Source organism: Phacochoerus africanus, chromosome 11 (assembly GCF_016906955.1).
Source record: "Phacochoerus africanus isolate WHEZ1 chromosome 11, ROS_Pafr_v1, whole genome shotgun sequence".
Lineage (NCBI taxonomy): Eukaryota > Metazoa > Chordata > Mammalia > Artiodactyla > Suidae > Phacochoerus > Phacochoerus africanus.
This window is the reverse complement of record NC_062554.1, coordinates 60,529,754-60,542,911: the sequence shown is the minus strand read 5'-3', so window position 1 is coordinate 60,542,911 and position 13,158 is coordinate 60,529,754. Positions and strand designations below refer to the sequence as shown.

The 13,158-nt window shown below is 51.4% G+C and overlaps 1 protein-coding gene across 2 annotated transcripts in view; it reads right to left on the bottom strand.

The window, feature by feature from the left end:
- LOC125111767 (beta-galactosidase-1-like protein 2) overlaps nt 1-12,482 on the bottom strand; it is a 38,920-nt gene extending 26,438 nt beyond the window's left edge. For both annotated transcript variants that reach the window (XM_047753838.1, XM_047753839.1), the window contains exons 1-2: nt 12,337-12,482; nt 2,303-2,500 (exon numbers count right to left, since the gene is read on the bottom strand). In XM_047753838.1, coding sequence (XP_047609794.1) covers nt 2,303-2,500; nt 12,337-12,419 — 281 coding nt within the window. In that variant the 5' untranslated portion in view covers nt 12,420-12,482. The remainder of the gene's footprint in view (nt 1-2,302; nt 2,501-12,336) is intronic.
- Between the last annotated feature and the right edge of the window lie 676 nt (nt 12,483-13,158).

Sequence of the window (13,158 nt, the reverse complement as noted above, 5' to 3'; positions counted from 1 at the left end):
AGCCACCCCTCCAATCTGACCCACCCATCTGCCCCCACCTTCACCCCATTTACAGGATCAGCTGGCCCCTCCTCGCCCCAGCAAGGATGCCTATTACTTGTTCTTGCTTCCTCCCGCCGCAGCAGGAGTCCCGGTAAAGCCTTGCCTGAATTTCTCATCTGGCCTTTTAGCAATTTCCATTGATTAAAGAATCTAAGGACCCAGGTCAGTAACAAAAGTAGGGTAAGAAGAAATCCTAAACATCAGTCTTATTATTATTATTAATATTATTATTATTATTGCTTTTTTTTAGGGCTGCACCTGCAGCATGTAGATGTTCCCAGGCTAGGGGTTGAAACAGAGCTGCAGCTGCCCATCTATACGACAGCCACAGCAATGCAGGATCCAAGCCACAGCTGTGACCTACATCACAGCTCCTGTCAAAGCCAGATCTTTAACCCACTGAGTGAGTCCAGGGGTTGAACCCGAGTCCTCATGGATACTAGTGAGGTTCGTTACCGATGAGCCGCAACAGAAACTCCTCATCAGTCCTATTTTTAATGAGGTGACCAGAATTCCAAACCTTGTAACAGAATGGAGGTTCTTACCCTAAAGAGAAGCTAAGAAAAGGAGGAAGTTCTTTTACGGGCCTGACTTAGAGTCACACATGCTAATAGTAATGATAGCTGCCCCATCCTGGACTCCCACCCACCCTGGCTTCCAGTGGAGCCTCTCTGCCTGCAAAGTGCATCCAGGTAAAGGAGGGGACTTGCCAGCTTCCAAGTCCGACTCAAGAGATTATATAGATTATCCTGCTTTTATGAGGCAAAATGCTTACCCTGCAACATTCTTACAAGCATCAGGAGCCCGTCAGCCTGAAAATGTACCCCCAGGATCAGAACTTACATATGCAGGTAAATGCGTCTGTAACCAAGCAGGACCCTGGGAGGCCTTTCTAGAATGGACCCCTGCTCATGTCCTCCGCCTGCCTTTCCATCCATAGGAAAACTTTAGTGAAAGAACCAATTTAATCAGAGAAGTGAGAAAATAGAAAAAGGAAAACAGTCAAGCAAGACAATAATAATCATTGAGCCATTCAACAAAGTCAAGGACCTTTAGTTCTTCCTCAAGGACTACAGATACTATCTGTGTCCTTGGAGCTGTTTTGCAGGTGCTGAAGCCCCCACTGGATGGAAGAAGTCAACTGTGTGCTGCCCATAAGCATGTAGACCCCAGATCAGTTGGAACCAGAAGGTTGATGACATAGACTCTCATTTACCTCATCACTGACCAATTGAGAAAATGGCAAGAGCCGATCTTGCTCTGCTTCTTAAGTACTCTAAGACTCCTCAATAGTCCTTCAGGGGGGCGGGGAGGGGGGAAGGGGTGGACACAGTCCTTGAGGCGCTAGCCTGCTGTGTTCCCTCTTTGCCTGGCAACTAAAGCTACTCTTTCTGTTTCCTCCAACTCTGTCTCCACATTTTTTTTTTGGCGTCGGTGTACAGAGACAGCCAATATTTCGGCAACAGGTCCTATCAGGTCACCTTCCTGGAAAATTACATGCTTTGTTCAACTCTGCTGTCATCACTCAGAACATCCCTGTTACCCTTTTTAGAACTGTCCAAACCAGCTGGTAAACCACCCAGAAAAATCCATGCCCTTCATTTGTAAACACACATTTTTGCCAGAAATTTCATTAACACAGCCTGATCAGCCACTTTATTTCATAGACTTGGATCCAAAGGGGCCAAGTCTTTGAGATTCTGAAAAATCAATCTACAAAACGATCAGGATTTTTCCCATCTGAGCACGCTTTTTAACAGAGTCGCACATTTAGCACAACACTGAGTGACTGCAGGGTGCTGACTACTGTGCTTGGAATGGAAGCTGCAGCTTCTGAAGACGACTCCTGAAAGGAACACTGAAAACCACAGCGGCTCCACTGGAGAAGGCTACACTCACCTGCTGTATAGGCGGGGATGGGGCGCCTGTTAAAAAGATTTTTAGTGGCCATTTCACCATCTTCCACCTGCATACTGGCCTCCCTTGTATGCCCTACACCATAGCTTCTGCCCCCAGACCCTAAAGGTGTGGTGCTGGTGGAGCCAGGGTGCAGGGAGGCTGTCCCACCCCCCAGACCATCATGGGGCTGGGCCAGTCACTCCTACACTCTGCTTACAAAGCTCAGCCCCAAATGCTCTTCTGGCTGCTCCTCCTGCATTGTGTCAGGAGCTCACTCTCCTGACGTAACAAAGAAGGCCAGGACCCAGGCCGGGGAGCCTACTTGGTGACAAGGTGTAGCGACTGGGTGGGCCGCACTCACGTGGTCAGGGTGTTCAGACCGCAGGCCTTCATCTTCAGCAGCCGGTCCCTCCAATATGCCCTGGGCACTCGGAAGTAATGGACAGAGCCCCCGAAGATCCAGAAGGCCGAGTCCTCCAGCATGAAGTTCTGGTCCTTGGCCTGCAGCCCCAACTGCCGGTGTCTCAGCCATGAGGGGGCCAGGCTGCTCCAGTTCAACCTGTGGGAGCACAGGAGCCTCGATGCCAACCCAGGCATGAGCAGGCACCACAGAGACGGGCTTCTCTGCCTCCTTCTCTGGTCCTGGGCATGCCTCCCAGAGCAGCCGGACTACGCACCACTCAGCTCCAGCCCTGCGACCAGCCAGGAACTCAACAAGTGTAGCCTTCAACATGGAGGCTGTGCTCAGAGGACAGAGGTTGGGGCGCACATGGCATGGAAAGGGGGTTCTAGGGGCTAAGCAGTGGCAGAAAGCCACTGGGTGCCAGGACCAGGGGGATCTGGGGGGACTCAGAAGCAGACGAGGGTCCCTATGATGGCCAGCAGAGTGAGGCCATCTGACTAAACACGGAAGCAACAACTAATAGGCACAGTACCTCCTAGCCACCTCATGGTCACAGCTGCCAGGCTGGAGGGTCAGAAACCTGGAAAGAGGTACCCTGTTAGAAAGAACACTTGCCCATTGACCAAATTCAGGTCTCCCTGACACCCAGCCAGATGCATCCACACTAGAGGAAGGGGCTCTGGGCGTGGCCACGATGGTTCTCAAAGCTGGCAGCATATGTGAATCCCTGGAAACTTAAACTTAACTGAAGTCCAATCCCCACCTTGGACCAACAACCTCCCTCTGGAGGTGGGACAGGTACTAGTTCTAGAAAACACCCTAAGGGCAAGATTGAGATCCACTGGCCTGGGGTGAATTTTACAGGGGGATGGGGCAAGCTTGGGGTCCTGGTAGCCAGAGATAGGGCAGCAGGACTCCAAGAGAGCAGAGGGTGCCAGAGACATCACTGGCCACTCAGGAATTTGTCTAGAGCTGGTCGTGACAAAGGTGATCATTCCCGCCTACTCCTTCTCCTTCTCAGCCCCAGGACCCAACACCCTCATTGCAGCTGGAGACTCCAGATCTGCGGCACCATCATGGAAACAGTCATCTGTGGATAACCTGGAAACCCATCACTGGTTTCTTTCTCTACAAAGTTCCATGTCCCAAATGACTTAACTGACATTGCAGAACACAGCTCTCTCAAAGGACCACCTACACGGGGAAGTGAAAATAAAAGCAGTATCTGCAAAAGGAGGGTCTGGACATGAACCCTGGCCCTTCCCTCAGAGCACTGTCCCCTGTGTTAGGGACACTGGCTCTGTGGGCACAATCTCCCTCTGTACCATGGGGCCATCACCTGTCCTGACTGCTCACGGGGTCTGTGGGAGGGGCAGACATGAGAGAAATGCTGTAAAAGAGCCTTGTGGCAAAAGGCCTGTGATAAATGCTTCTCACAAGCTACTCAAAGCTGCATGACCTCCAACACGGAGGTCTCCAGTTAACACCCATTCTGTGAGGCGTGTCATCAAGGGCCTAATCATACTTGTTACAAAGGATGTTTCTTGGAGTTCCCGTCATGGCTCAGGGGTTAACGAATCCAACTAGGAACAATGGGTTGCAGGTTTGATCCCTGGCCTCTCTCAGTGAGTTGAGGATCCGGCACTGCTGTGAGCTATGGTGTAGGTCGCAGACACGGCTCAGATCCTGCATTGCTGTGGCTCTGGTGGAGGCCAGTGGTTACAGCTGCAAATAGACCCCTAGCCTGGGAACCTCCATATGCCACAGGTGCAGCCCTAGAAAAGACAAAAAGACTAAAAAAAGAAAAAAAGAAAAAGAAAAGATGTTTCTTACAAGCTGAAAAAAAAAAATCTTCTCACTACTTGAAATAATTTTCTTTTCTTTTTACAGCCAAGGCTGCGGCATAAGGAAGTTCCCAGGCTAGGAGTCAAATCAGAGCTGCAGCTGCCGGCCTATACCACACCCATGGCAACACTGGATCCAAGCCACGTCTGTGACCTATGCAGCTTATGGCAACATTGGATCCTTAACCCACTGAGCAAGGCCAGGGATTGAACCCGCATCCTCACAGACACTGTGTCGGGTTCTTAATCCACTGAGTCATGATGGAAATTCTGAAATAAATTTATTTTCACGTGCTTTGCAATTAAAATAGCTTCAGTGGGTCTTTTATGTCCCTAATTTGAAATAATCCCAATCTTTCCATTCTTTCCCTCTTAACTCAGCATCTAGTCGTATTTAATGTGCTAGACTTTGTACCAAGCCCTCTTATTCCCATTTTTTAAATGTCACACTGAAAGCTCTGTCCCTTGGAATGCTGTCAGACTAACCCAGCCCTTAGCCAGGGGTCTGCAAACTCAGCGTGGCCAAGCCCACCTTACCTCCTGTCTGTGTGCAGCCTGCAAGCTAAGAATGGTTCTCACATTTTTAAGGGGTTGAAAGAATCAAAAGAATAGCATCTGGGGGATGTAAAACAATTACATGAACTTGACATTTCAATGTCTATAGTTTTATTGATAACCCACTGTTTGCCTATGTATTATCTGAGCTGCTTTGGGGCTCGCTGAAGTTGCTATAACAGACTACAGGGTCTGCAAAGTGAAGACAAACTACCCAGGCCTCTGCCCTGGATGCCAAAGGGAGGCCATGGGGCCCATGGCCGATACCTGGCTGCCCCACAGTCCCTGCCCTGGCTCTCCCCACCTGCACCTTCCTTTGTACAAGCTCCTGAAGTGCCCACAGCCCACACACACCAGTGTGGTTTCCTGGCTTTTGATAGTATCTTCCCAAAGGAACACACTCTGCCTTCATGTCTTGTGTGTCCAAGGGTTTCTGTACCCTTCAGCCTTGCCTGACTGCCCCTAACTCACCCCAGGCTAGAATGGGAAGAACTGTATGGACAGATTCTTTTCTTAAAAACAGGGGCACACAGACAGCCCAGTGGTGAAAAGCACACACACAACCTCACTGCCTCCAGAGGCAGGAGAATACAATTCAACCATCACTCCATCAGGAAGCCATCTGAATCACTGGCCAGAACTTCAAAAGAACAAGTTCTCACTCACCAAGCTCACATCATTGATTCAACTCTTGTTTACAACCACGTCTCCCCCAAAGCTGTGAGAGCCTCCCTCCCCCCACCTGGCAAGCACACAGGTACAGGTGGGCTTAGAGGTGGCTCTCTGTGACTCCTCCTTCCAGTCCATGCTGGTAACACATGCTTCATACTCTGTCCCTGCATAGATGCCTAGTCCCTAGAAGCCTGTCTACGGATGTGGCTTGCACCTGAAGGGTCTCTGCACCTGGAGCTCACTAGAAATGCAGGCACTCAGGCCTGACCTGAGACCTACTGCATCAGTTTGCATTTTAACCAGACCCTTGGGGTAAAGTCTGAGAACAGTAACCTGCATCTTCTCCTTTCATGTACATACATATAGTCCTCTCCTGGATGGATTGGGGCTTCTCTTTGCTGGTGTCTTTATATCCTATGATTTTCTAGATTAAAAATAAAATTTCCAGAGTTCCTGTCGTGGCGCATTGGAAACAAATCTGACTAGGAACCATGCGGTTGGAGGTTCAATCCCTGGCCTCACTTGGTGGGTTAAGGATCTGGCGTTGCCATGAGCTATGGTGTAGGTTGCAGACGTGGCTCAGATCTGATGTTGCTATGGCTGTGGTGTAGGCTGGCAGCTGTAGCTCCGACTGGACCCCTAGCCTGGGAACCTCCATATGCCGTGGGTGTGGGCCTAAAAAGCAAAAAAAAACAAAAAACAAAAAACAAAAAACAAATTTCCTCTCAGTGCTTATTAAGAGGAATGAAATTAACACAGCAACAAAAGCTAGAGCTGTTATCAAATTCCAGATTCTGGACAACTCAACTGTTTCTGAGGGTTTTCTGGTAGTTAACTAGACAGGTTTTTAATACATTAACAAAAGGGAAGAATTCACTGAGAAAATTAGAATGATAAATGGTGGGTTTTTCAAGGAATTGACTGTGAGAAAGCCGGGGGGATACATGTTAGCATTTCATAAACAACAACATAAATGGTTATTAATACAAATAATGATCATTAGTACCGGTGCTCACAATATTAATACCAACTTCCAGCTTCCTGAGGGGTTAACTAGTCACAATAAAATAAAGGAACCAGGCACTTTACAGCTGGATCAGGTGGAGGACTTGCCTTTTGACAGAGGCTGGACAGCAGGGGGCCCACCAATCCCCAGGGAACCCCTAGTTTCTGCTGCTTTTCCTGTGTCCTGTGAGCAGGTCATTCCTGATGATGCTTTTTCGCTGAGACTAGGGGTACCTGCCTTCCTTCTAGCTGGAGCTCATGTTTACACTTTCTTCTGAATTCGTGCAGCCTTTGTGTCTTTTGCTTCATTGTAAGATGACAGCCCTTTGGTCCTAGAATGACCTGGACAGCTGGCCTTGGCTCCCACCTGATGCAGCCTACAGAGGGGCTCCTGGAAGAAGGCAACATGTCAGGATCCCCCGAGGGGCCTCTGCCTTCCCTTCCATGAACACAGCAGCAGGTTGTCAGGAAAATGCGAAGCGGAGACTGGGCTCCTGGCTCCCCATGGGGAGGGGTATCGCTGGCAGGGGCAGGGGGTGGGGGGCCCAGGTGAGGATGGGAGAGAAAAGAGCCGTTCGTGTTTCATACCATCGCTAAGCGGACGCTGAGGTCAGGGGTGTAGGGTGCATGTCACTGCTCATGGACAGATGTGCCAAATGGACACATTCACCAGGTAGAATCAGACAGATGCACAGGTGACAAGCTCACATTCTTCCTCCCATGAGATGAGCCCAGGGAGTGATTCTCAGCTGTCAGGGAGGGGACTTCTGGTGCAGCTGGGAGGTAAAAGGGACCACTCAGATCACAACTGGGGTCAGGCAGGGCTGGCAGGCCTTGCGTAGGTCCCAGCCACCTCCTCATCTTCTGTTGTAAACACACACACACACACACACACACACACACACACACACGATCTGGACAGACATGGCAGAGGCAACACCATCAACTCCTGGAGTGTGTGGCCTCCAGCAGCGACCAGGAAAGGCTCATACAATTTCAGGCTGACCAAGGATGTGGACAAGCTGGTTCGTGAGGTAGGAACCTGCAGAAACAGTCCTTCAATCCCCAGAACCTGAGTCCTCACTGGTCCCAGGGGTCAGGTGTTTGGCTTTACACATACACGCACTTGCTAAAGCGAGACGATGATGTGCAAACCCAGTTTGCTGGTGCACTGTGAGCCCATTCAGACCACCCTAAGCAGAGGGTCCACTGAAGTTGGGTCCAGGGCACATACTAAAGATGCTGACCAAGAAAACATTCACCTCTCTGTGCATCTACGTGGCTGTGCCAAAGACCATCACTTAGATGGTCACGTCAAGCTGCCCTGAAGACATCACTCACATAGAAACTGCCTCCCTTGGGTCTAAGATACGAAATTCTCGTCATCATTATCAGCATTCTATTGTGCCTATGGGCTCCCATGAGGGCCAGTGTCCATGGCCACCCCAGTCCCCTGAACTGCCCACCTGGAGATATCCAGGTCTTGCCAGCCTTCAGCCCTGTGCATTTCTCCATCAGCTGGGGAGCTTGAGGGCCCAAGGAGGGACCTTCCCACTCGCCAGCCCCTGCCCCAGAAGAGTGCCTCCTGGATCAACACTCGAGCCCCAAGAATTTCGGCCTCCCGGGAAATGGAACACCAGCCCAGCTTCCTGGATGTGCTCCAGGGCCCCAGGTCCAAGCCTCTGGCTCCTTCTTTGCTGGGCAAGGTGATAAAGATGTCCAAAGGGCTTGGGTCTTCTGTCCCAGAGTGAGTTGCTCACCCTGCAGAGAGGCCAGGCCCTTCTTCAGCATCCCAGAGCTCTGTGGCACCTCACCCCCGCCGGAAAGGCTGCAGGGAGCCCAGGAATAGTCCAGGCTCGCAGGCTCCAGTAGGCCAAGCAGGGCTATGTCCATCCTCTAATAGGTGCAGGAGTCTATATGTGAGTAAGCATTTACTAGCAAAAACCTAGAGACCCCATCATGCAATACAAAAACATGGCAACAACAAAGAGGTCATGTGACGTGTGCTCTCACTGTGGCGAAATTTCCATTGACAGCATCATAAACAGAAAAAGTGCTTTATCTCAGTCCCAAAAGAGAGGATAGCTCTTTTAGACAACAAGTGCTGGCCTGATGACAAGACTCTGATCCTGGAGATGTTTGTGGAATCAGAATGAAAGTTCAGATTTCATTAAACAGGGGACATCGTAAATAAATGGTCTTGAAAACCCATCATGTGGGACTTACCTACTGAGACAGATAAGAGCTGTGTGATAAGACAAAAAGAACTTAGACAGAGATTACACAGAATTTCCCCCTCAGACTAGAGCGTGCAGACTGATCCAACAGACACAGAATGTGCTGTTTACAACTTATTTTAACCTGTTTTTACTCACTTGTTGTAAATGTCAATCAAGATTTAAAGTGAGTTCCTGTCGTGGCTAAGAGGAAACGAATCTGACTAGCATCCATGAAGACACAGGTTCAGTCCCTGGCCTCACTCAGTGGGTTAAGGATCCAGCATTGCCATGAGCTGTGGTGTAGGTTGCAGACATGTCTCGGATCTGGTGTTGCTGTGGGTGTGGCGTAGGCCAACGACTACAGTTCTGATTCGACCCCTAGCCTGGGAACTTCCATATGCTGCAGGTGCATCCCTGAAAAAAAAAAAAAAAAAAAAGATTTGAAATGAGTATCTGGTAAGGTCAGCAACTCTACATACAGAAATATCTCCAGCAGACATTTACTGCAGCTGGGTTTGCAGCAATCAATGCCCATCAGAAGGGGACAATTTAAATAACTCTGCCTAATAGACAATCAATTAAAGGCACACAGCTGTTGCTGTATGTGTGTGGGGCACCCCCTGGAGAAAGCTTTATCAGCATGCCTCTGTGGGGAGAGGTGCCCAGCCACCAGCTGGAATCGTGTTTTCCCCTTCCCCTTATTCCACTATTTCATCCTCTTTGTGAATTACCTATTCATGAAAAACCTTTGCAGGAACAGCACAAAGTGTTCCTTTTTTTTGCTTTTTAGGGCTGCGCCCACAACATATGTAAGTTCCCAGGCTAGGGGTCGAATCAGAGCTACAGCTGCCGGCCTACACCACAGCCACAGCAACACAGGAACTAGGCCACATCTGTGACCTACACTGCCACTCAGAGCAACGCCGGATCCCCAACCCACCGAGTGAGGCCAGGGATCAAACCCACATCCTCATGGATCCTAGTCAGCTTCATTTCCACTGAGCCATAACAGGAACTCCAGCACAAAGTGTTCTTGAAAGGAACAGCTCTGCCAAGCATCCTTCAGAGAGGGGGGAGGTGGGAGCAGGGTCAACCCAGAGTCTCCAAAAGCAGAAAGTCTTGTCACCTCAAGCCTCTAAGAATCCTGTCCTAGGGTCTTCTGCAGGCACCACTCATTCTGGAAAGATTTCCCTAAGCTCCAGCGACTCCTGAGTCTTCATCAGAAGAGCATTTGAAGAGACAGAATGGAACTCGGAGTCACGCCATTGAAGAGGAGCTGCTTTTACTTCACCAGCTCCTTCCCTGACCCAAGGGGGAGAAGACTCTTTGGCCGACTTCCTGATACTTGCAGGGTCAAGGCCCTCTAATACCCCTGCTGGCCGTGCTCTCACTGAGACACTCGTGTCCCCTTCAGCGGTCAGCTCACGTGGCCTGGAAGAACCTGAGTGTCCACTCTCTCCACCTGCCCTCCCTGCTTCCCCACGCAAGTCAGAGGGTGTGCCAGAACATGAGAGGGGCAGCGTTCAACGAGCTGAGCGTTTCTGAGACTATGATTCAGGCCCCAAGGAGAGTAGCACCCAGAACAGGTGGTGCTACTTATAAAATCAGTGACCTTACAGAAGCCCAGAAAGAGGCATAACTTGTGCGCATGCTCTTGGAAGACGGGGCTGCCCATGACTTGGACCAAAGAAAGAGACCTGATTTCTTGGCTAAGTGACCTACCTTCACTGAGGCATCTGAGAGGCCCTTCTCCTCTCCTTCCTACGGAAGGGCTGGGGTCTGGGATCCAGACAAAGCAGGGCAGGAGCAGCAATGAGAGGACCCTATCAAAGGAGGCGGGAGAGAGGATGCAGGCTGCCTACCTGGCAGCTCTCTTCCCTACTGACTCTGCCAGCTAATGTTTTGGGTATGAGATGCAGAGCTCCTGGATCACTGCTCAGTGTGATGCACTGATATTGAGGGGGAAAGTCCTAAGTGGGACCCATGCCCTGGTAATGCCAGGCAGGCATTCTTGTGCTTGTGGAGAACAAAGAGGATGTCTGCTCTGGCTCCCGGACATAGGCCTTGGTGTCCAGCTCATGATGGACAGAAGGAATTGGGCAGAAAGCATTCATGAGGGGGATACAGTCCAAAAGATGCCCAGAAGACAGGGATTTCAGAGGACCCTAAGTAGTGGCCCTGAACTAGACCAGAGCATCTCTGGCCTCTGTCTTATCTGTTGAGAAAGACAGCAGAGTAGGAAAGGCCACATCTTTCTATGATTCCAAACCACTTCCAGGGCCAGAGTCATGGCCATTCATTCTCAGCTACCCTTCCGGGGCAGCTCCACAACCCCCCCAACTGACACCCACTGCCCCATTCCACCAGGTGGGGGCACATCCACTCACTGAGAGCCCAGGCTTCTTCACCTTCTGTCCCTCCAGACAACAAGCACCCAGCCCCCTTCCTGCACATCTTCCTGTGGACTACCAGCCCATCTCAAGTCCCTGAGAGCCACCCCTCACAGTGACGTGTCTGGGTCCCCTGCATGGGCTGCTCCACCCCTGACCTCCAACAACAAAGCACTAGCTCCTCCCACACCTCTGGCCTTTCTCCCTGGGGTGTGGGCTCCCAGAAACCCTGCTGTAAGCAGAGGCTTCTGCTGTTTCTGCTCTGAGGAATCCCTCTGGGGTTTGCATCAGCCTTGCACCTACAAGAGCCAGGACCAACGTTCAAAGAGGAAGGGGTGCGATCATAGGGTGGAAAAGTCTTGGGAACAAGTGGGGAAAACAAAACACCTCAAGTTTTCTGAGCCCCAAAGTGAGAGAGCACCATTTCCTCCTCCCAAACAACGCTGTGACACCCTCACTACCTCTGAATCAAAGATGATGCCTAAGTCTTGCAAAGGTGTAAATGTTCCCATCTCTCAGAGGAAGTCCCAAGAAACAGAGGGACAGAAAAGAAGCAAGAGCTAAAGCTGAAGGTGGCCTGCCTGCTGCAGGTCCACTGGCCCAGCTTTCAGCTTCAAGCTAACTTCCTTGCCAAAGCACTTGACACTGCTGGCCTGCCTTCCCGGCAACACTGGAGGTTTTGAATATGGAAAGTGCCAGGCATCTACCTGAAAAATATGGTCAGGGCTGTAGCATCCTATAAACAGTCAGTGTAGGAAAATTTGAGGTTCAGGCACCCCCACAAGCTGTGAGTAAATTATTCTATCACTAAACGCACCGGAGGGGGTGAAGATCTTGGAGGACCCACGCAACAGTGACCTTGTAACCACGCTGGGCAGGCCAAATGGACCTAGGTAAGAGCCCTGGAGCACTGGCCCCTGACGAAGAGAAAAACCCCGCAGCAGGCTTGGCAGGAAATGTGGGGACCTGGGAGAAGAGAAGAGCAGGGGACCTGCAGCTCCCCAAGAGGACTAGAGGCGCACAGAGCTGGGGACGTCGAAGACGAAGGGGTCTGAAGGCCAGTTCTGCAGACCTTCTGAGGAGAAGGATGGGGAGCCCTGGGCACAGACGCCTGGGGACCGGGAGTGAAGCGCCTGGCGTCACCAAGGGAGCTGGGGTCGCAGAGGGCGCTCTAGATCAGACGAGCGCTGAGGGCCGTTCTCCTGGGGACTCGGGCTCAAAGGACAGCGGTGCGCGAGCTCCCGGGCTGGCACCCCCTTGCGAGGGGAGGTGAGAACGTTGGTGTGCAGGGCGAGGAGTCTGCTCACCTGCGGAGCACCAGGAAGCTCAAGATCACCAGCAGCAGCAGTCCTAGCAAGCGGCCGGGACGTCGGACGTTCCACTTGGGCATGGTGTGTTCCAGGCGCCGGGACCTTCTCCAGCTTTAGCCAGCGCTTGGCTATGAGGCTCGGTGCGGGGGCGGGGCCGCACGTTGGTCGCCGGGGCAACGGGCCGCCGCCCGTCCTCCTGGCCCCGCGCTCATTGGCTGCGGCCCACGGCCCCACCCCCGCGCCGTGGGGCCGAACGCAGCGGGGCAGGGCTTCGCCGCAGAGTGGCGGGCGGCGGCCCGCCTTCCCCCCCGCCCCACGCCCCGGCTCCCCGCAACCAGTGTCCCCGCCTTCCTCGTCGGTACTCAGAAGCTCTTAGTCCGCCGAGGCGCTTTTCAGGCTTGCGATGTGCGAACAGGTGCAGACTTACTGGGTACCTTGCGCAGCCCTGGCACACTCGAGCAGTCGTCCCCAGCGCGCTGCATTAGCGAGCAGATATTAAAGGGGCCTGACAAGCCAACACAATCCTTTAAAACAATTCAACTGAAAAGTTTTTGAAGTAGTGACTTATCACGTGAAAAGCCAGAACACTGTAGAATTTCCTTTAGACGCATAATGTGTGGCTCACATTTGCATAGCATGGCGCCAGGAGTATGAGGTGGGAACACCAAAATATTTTCTTCCTTTGATTCCACAAGTCTTATTCCCATCCTGACTTCCACCACTTTCAGTTTTTAACTTTAAAAAAATCCAGATAAAACCTCACACTTTAGGAAAGGATAAATCACGTTCTTGGGAGTTCCTGTCGTGGCTCAGCGGTAA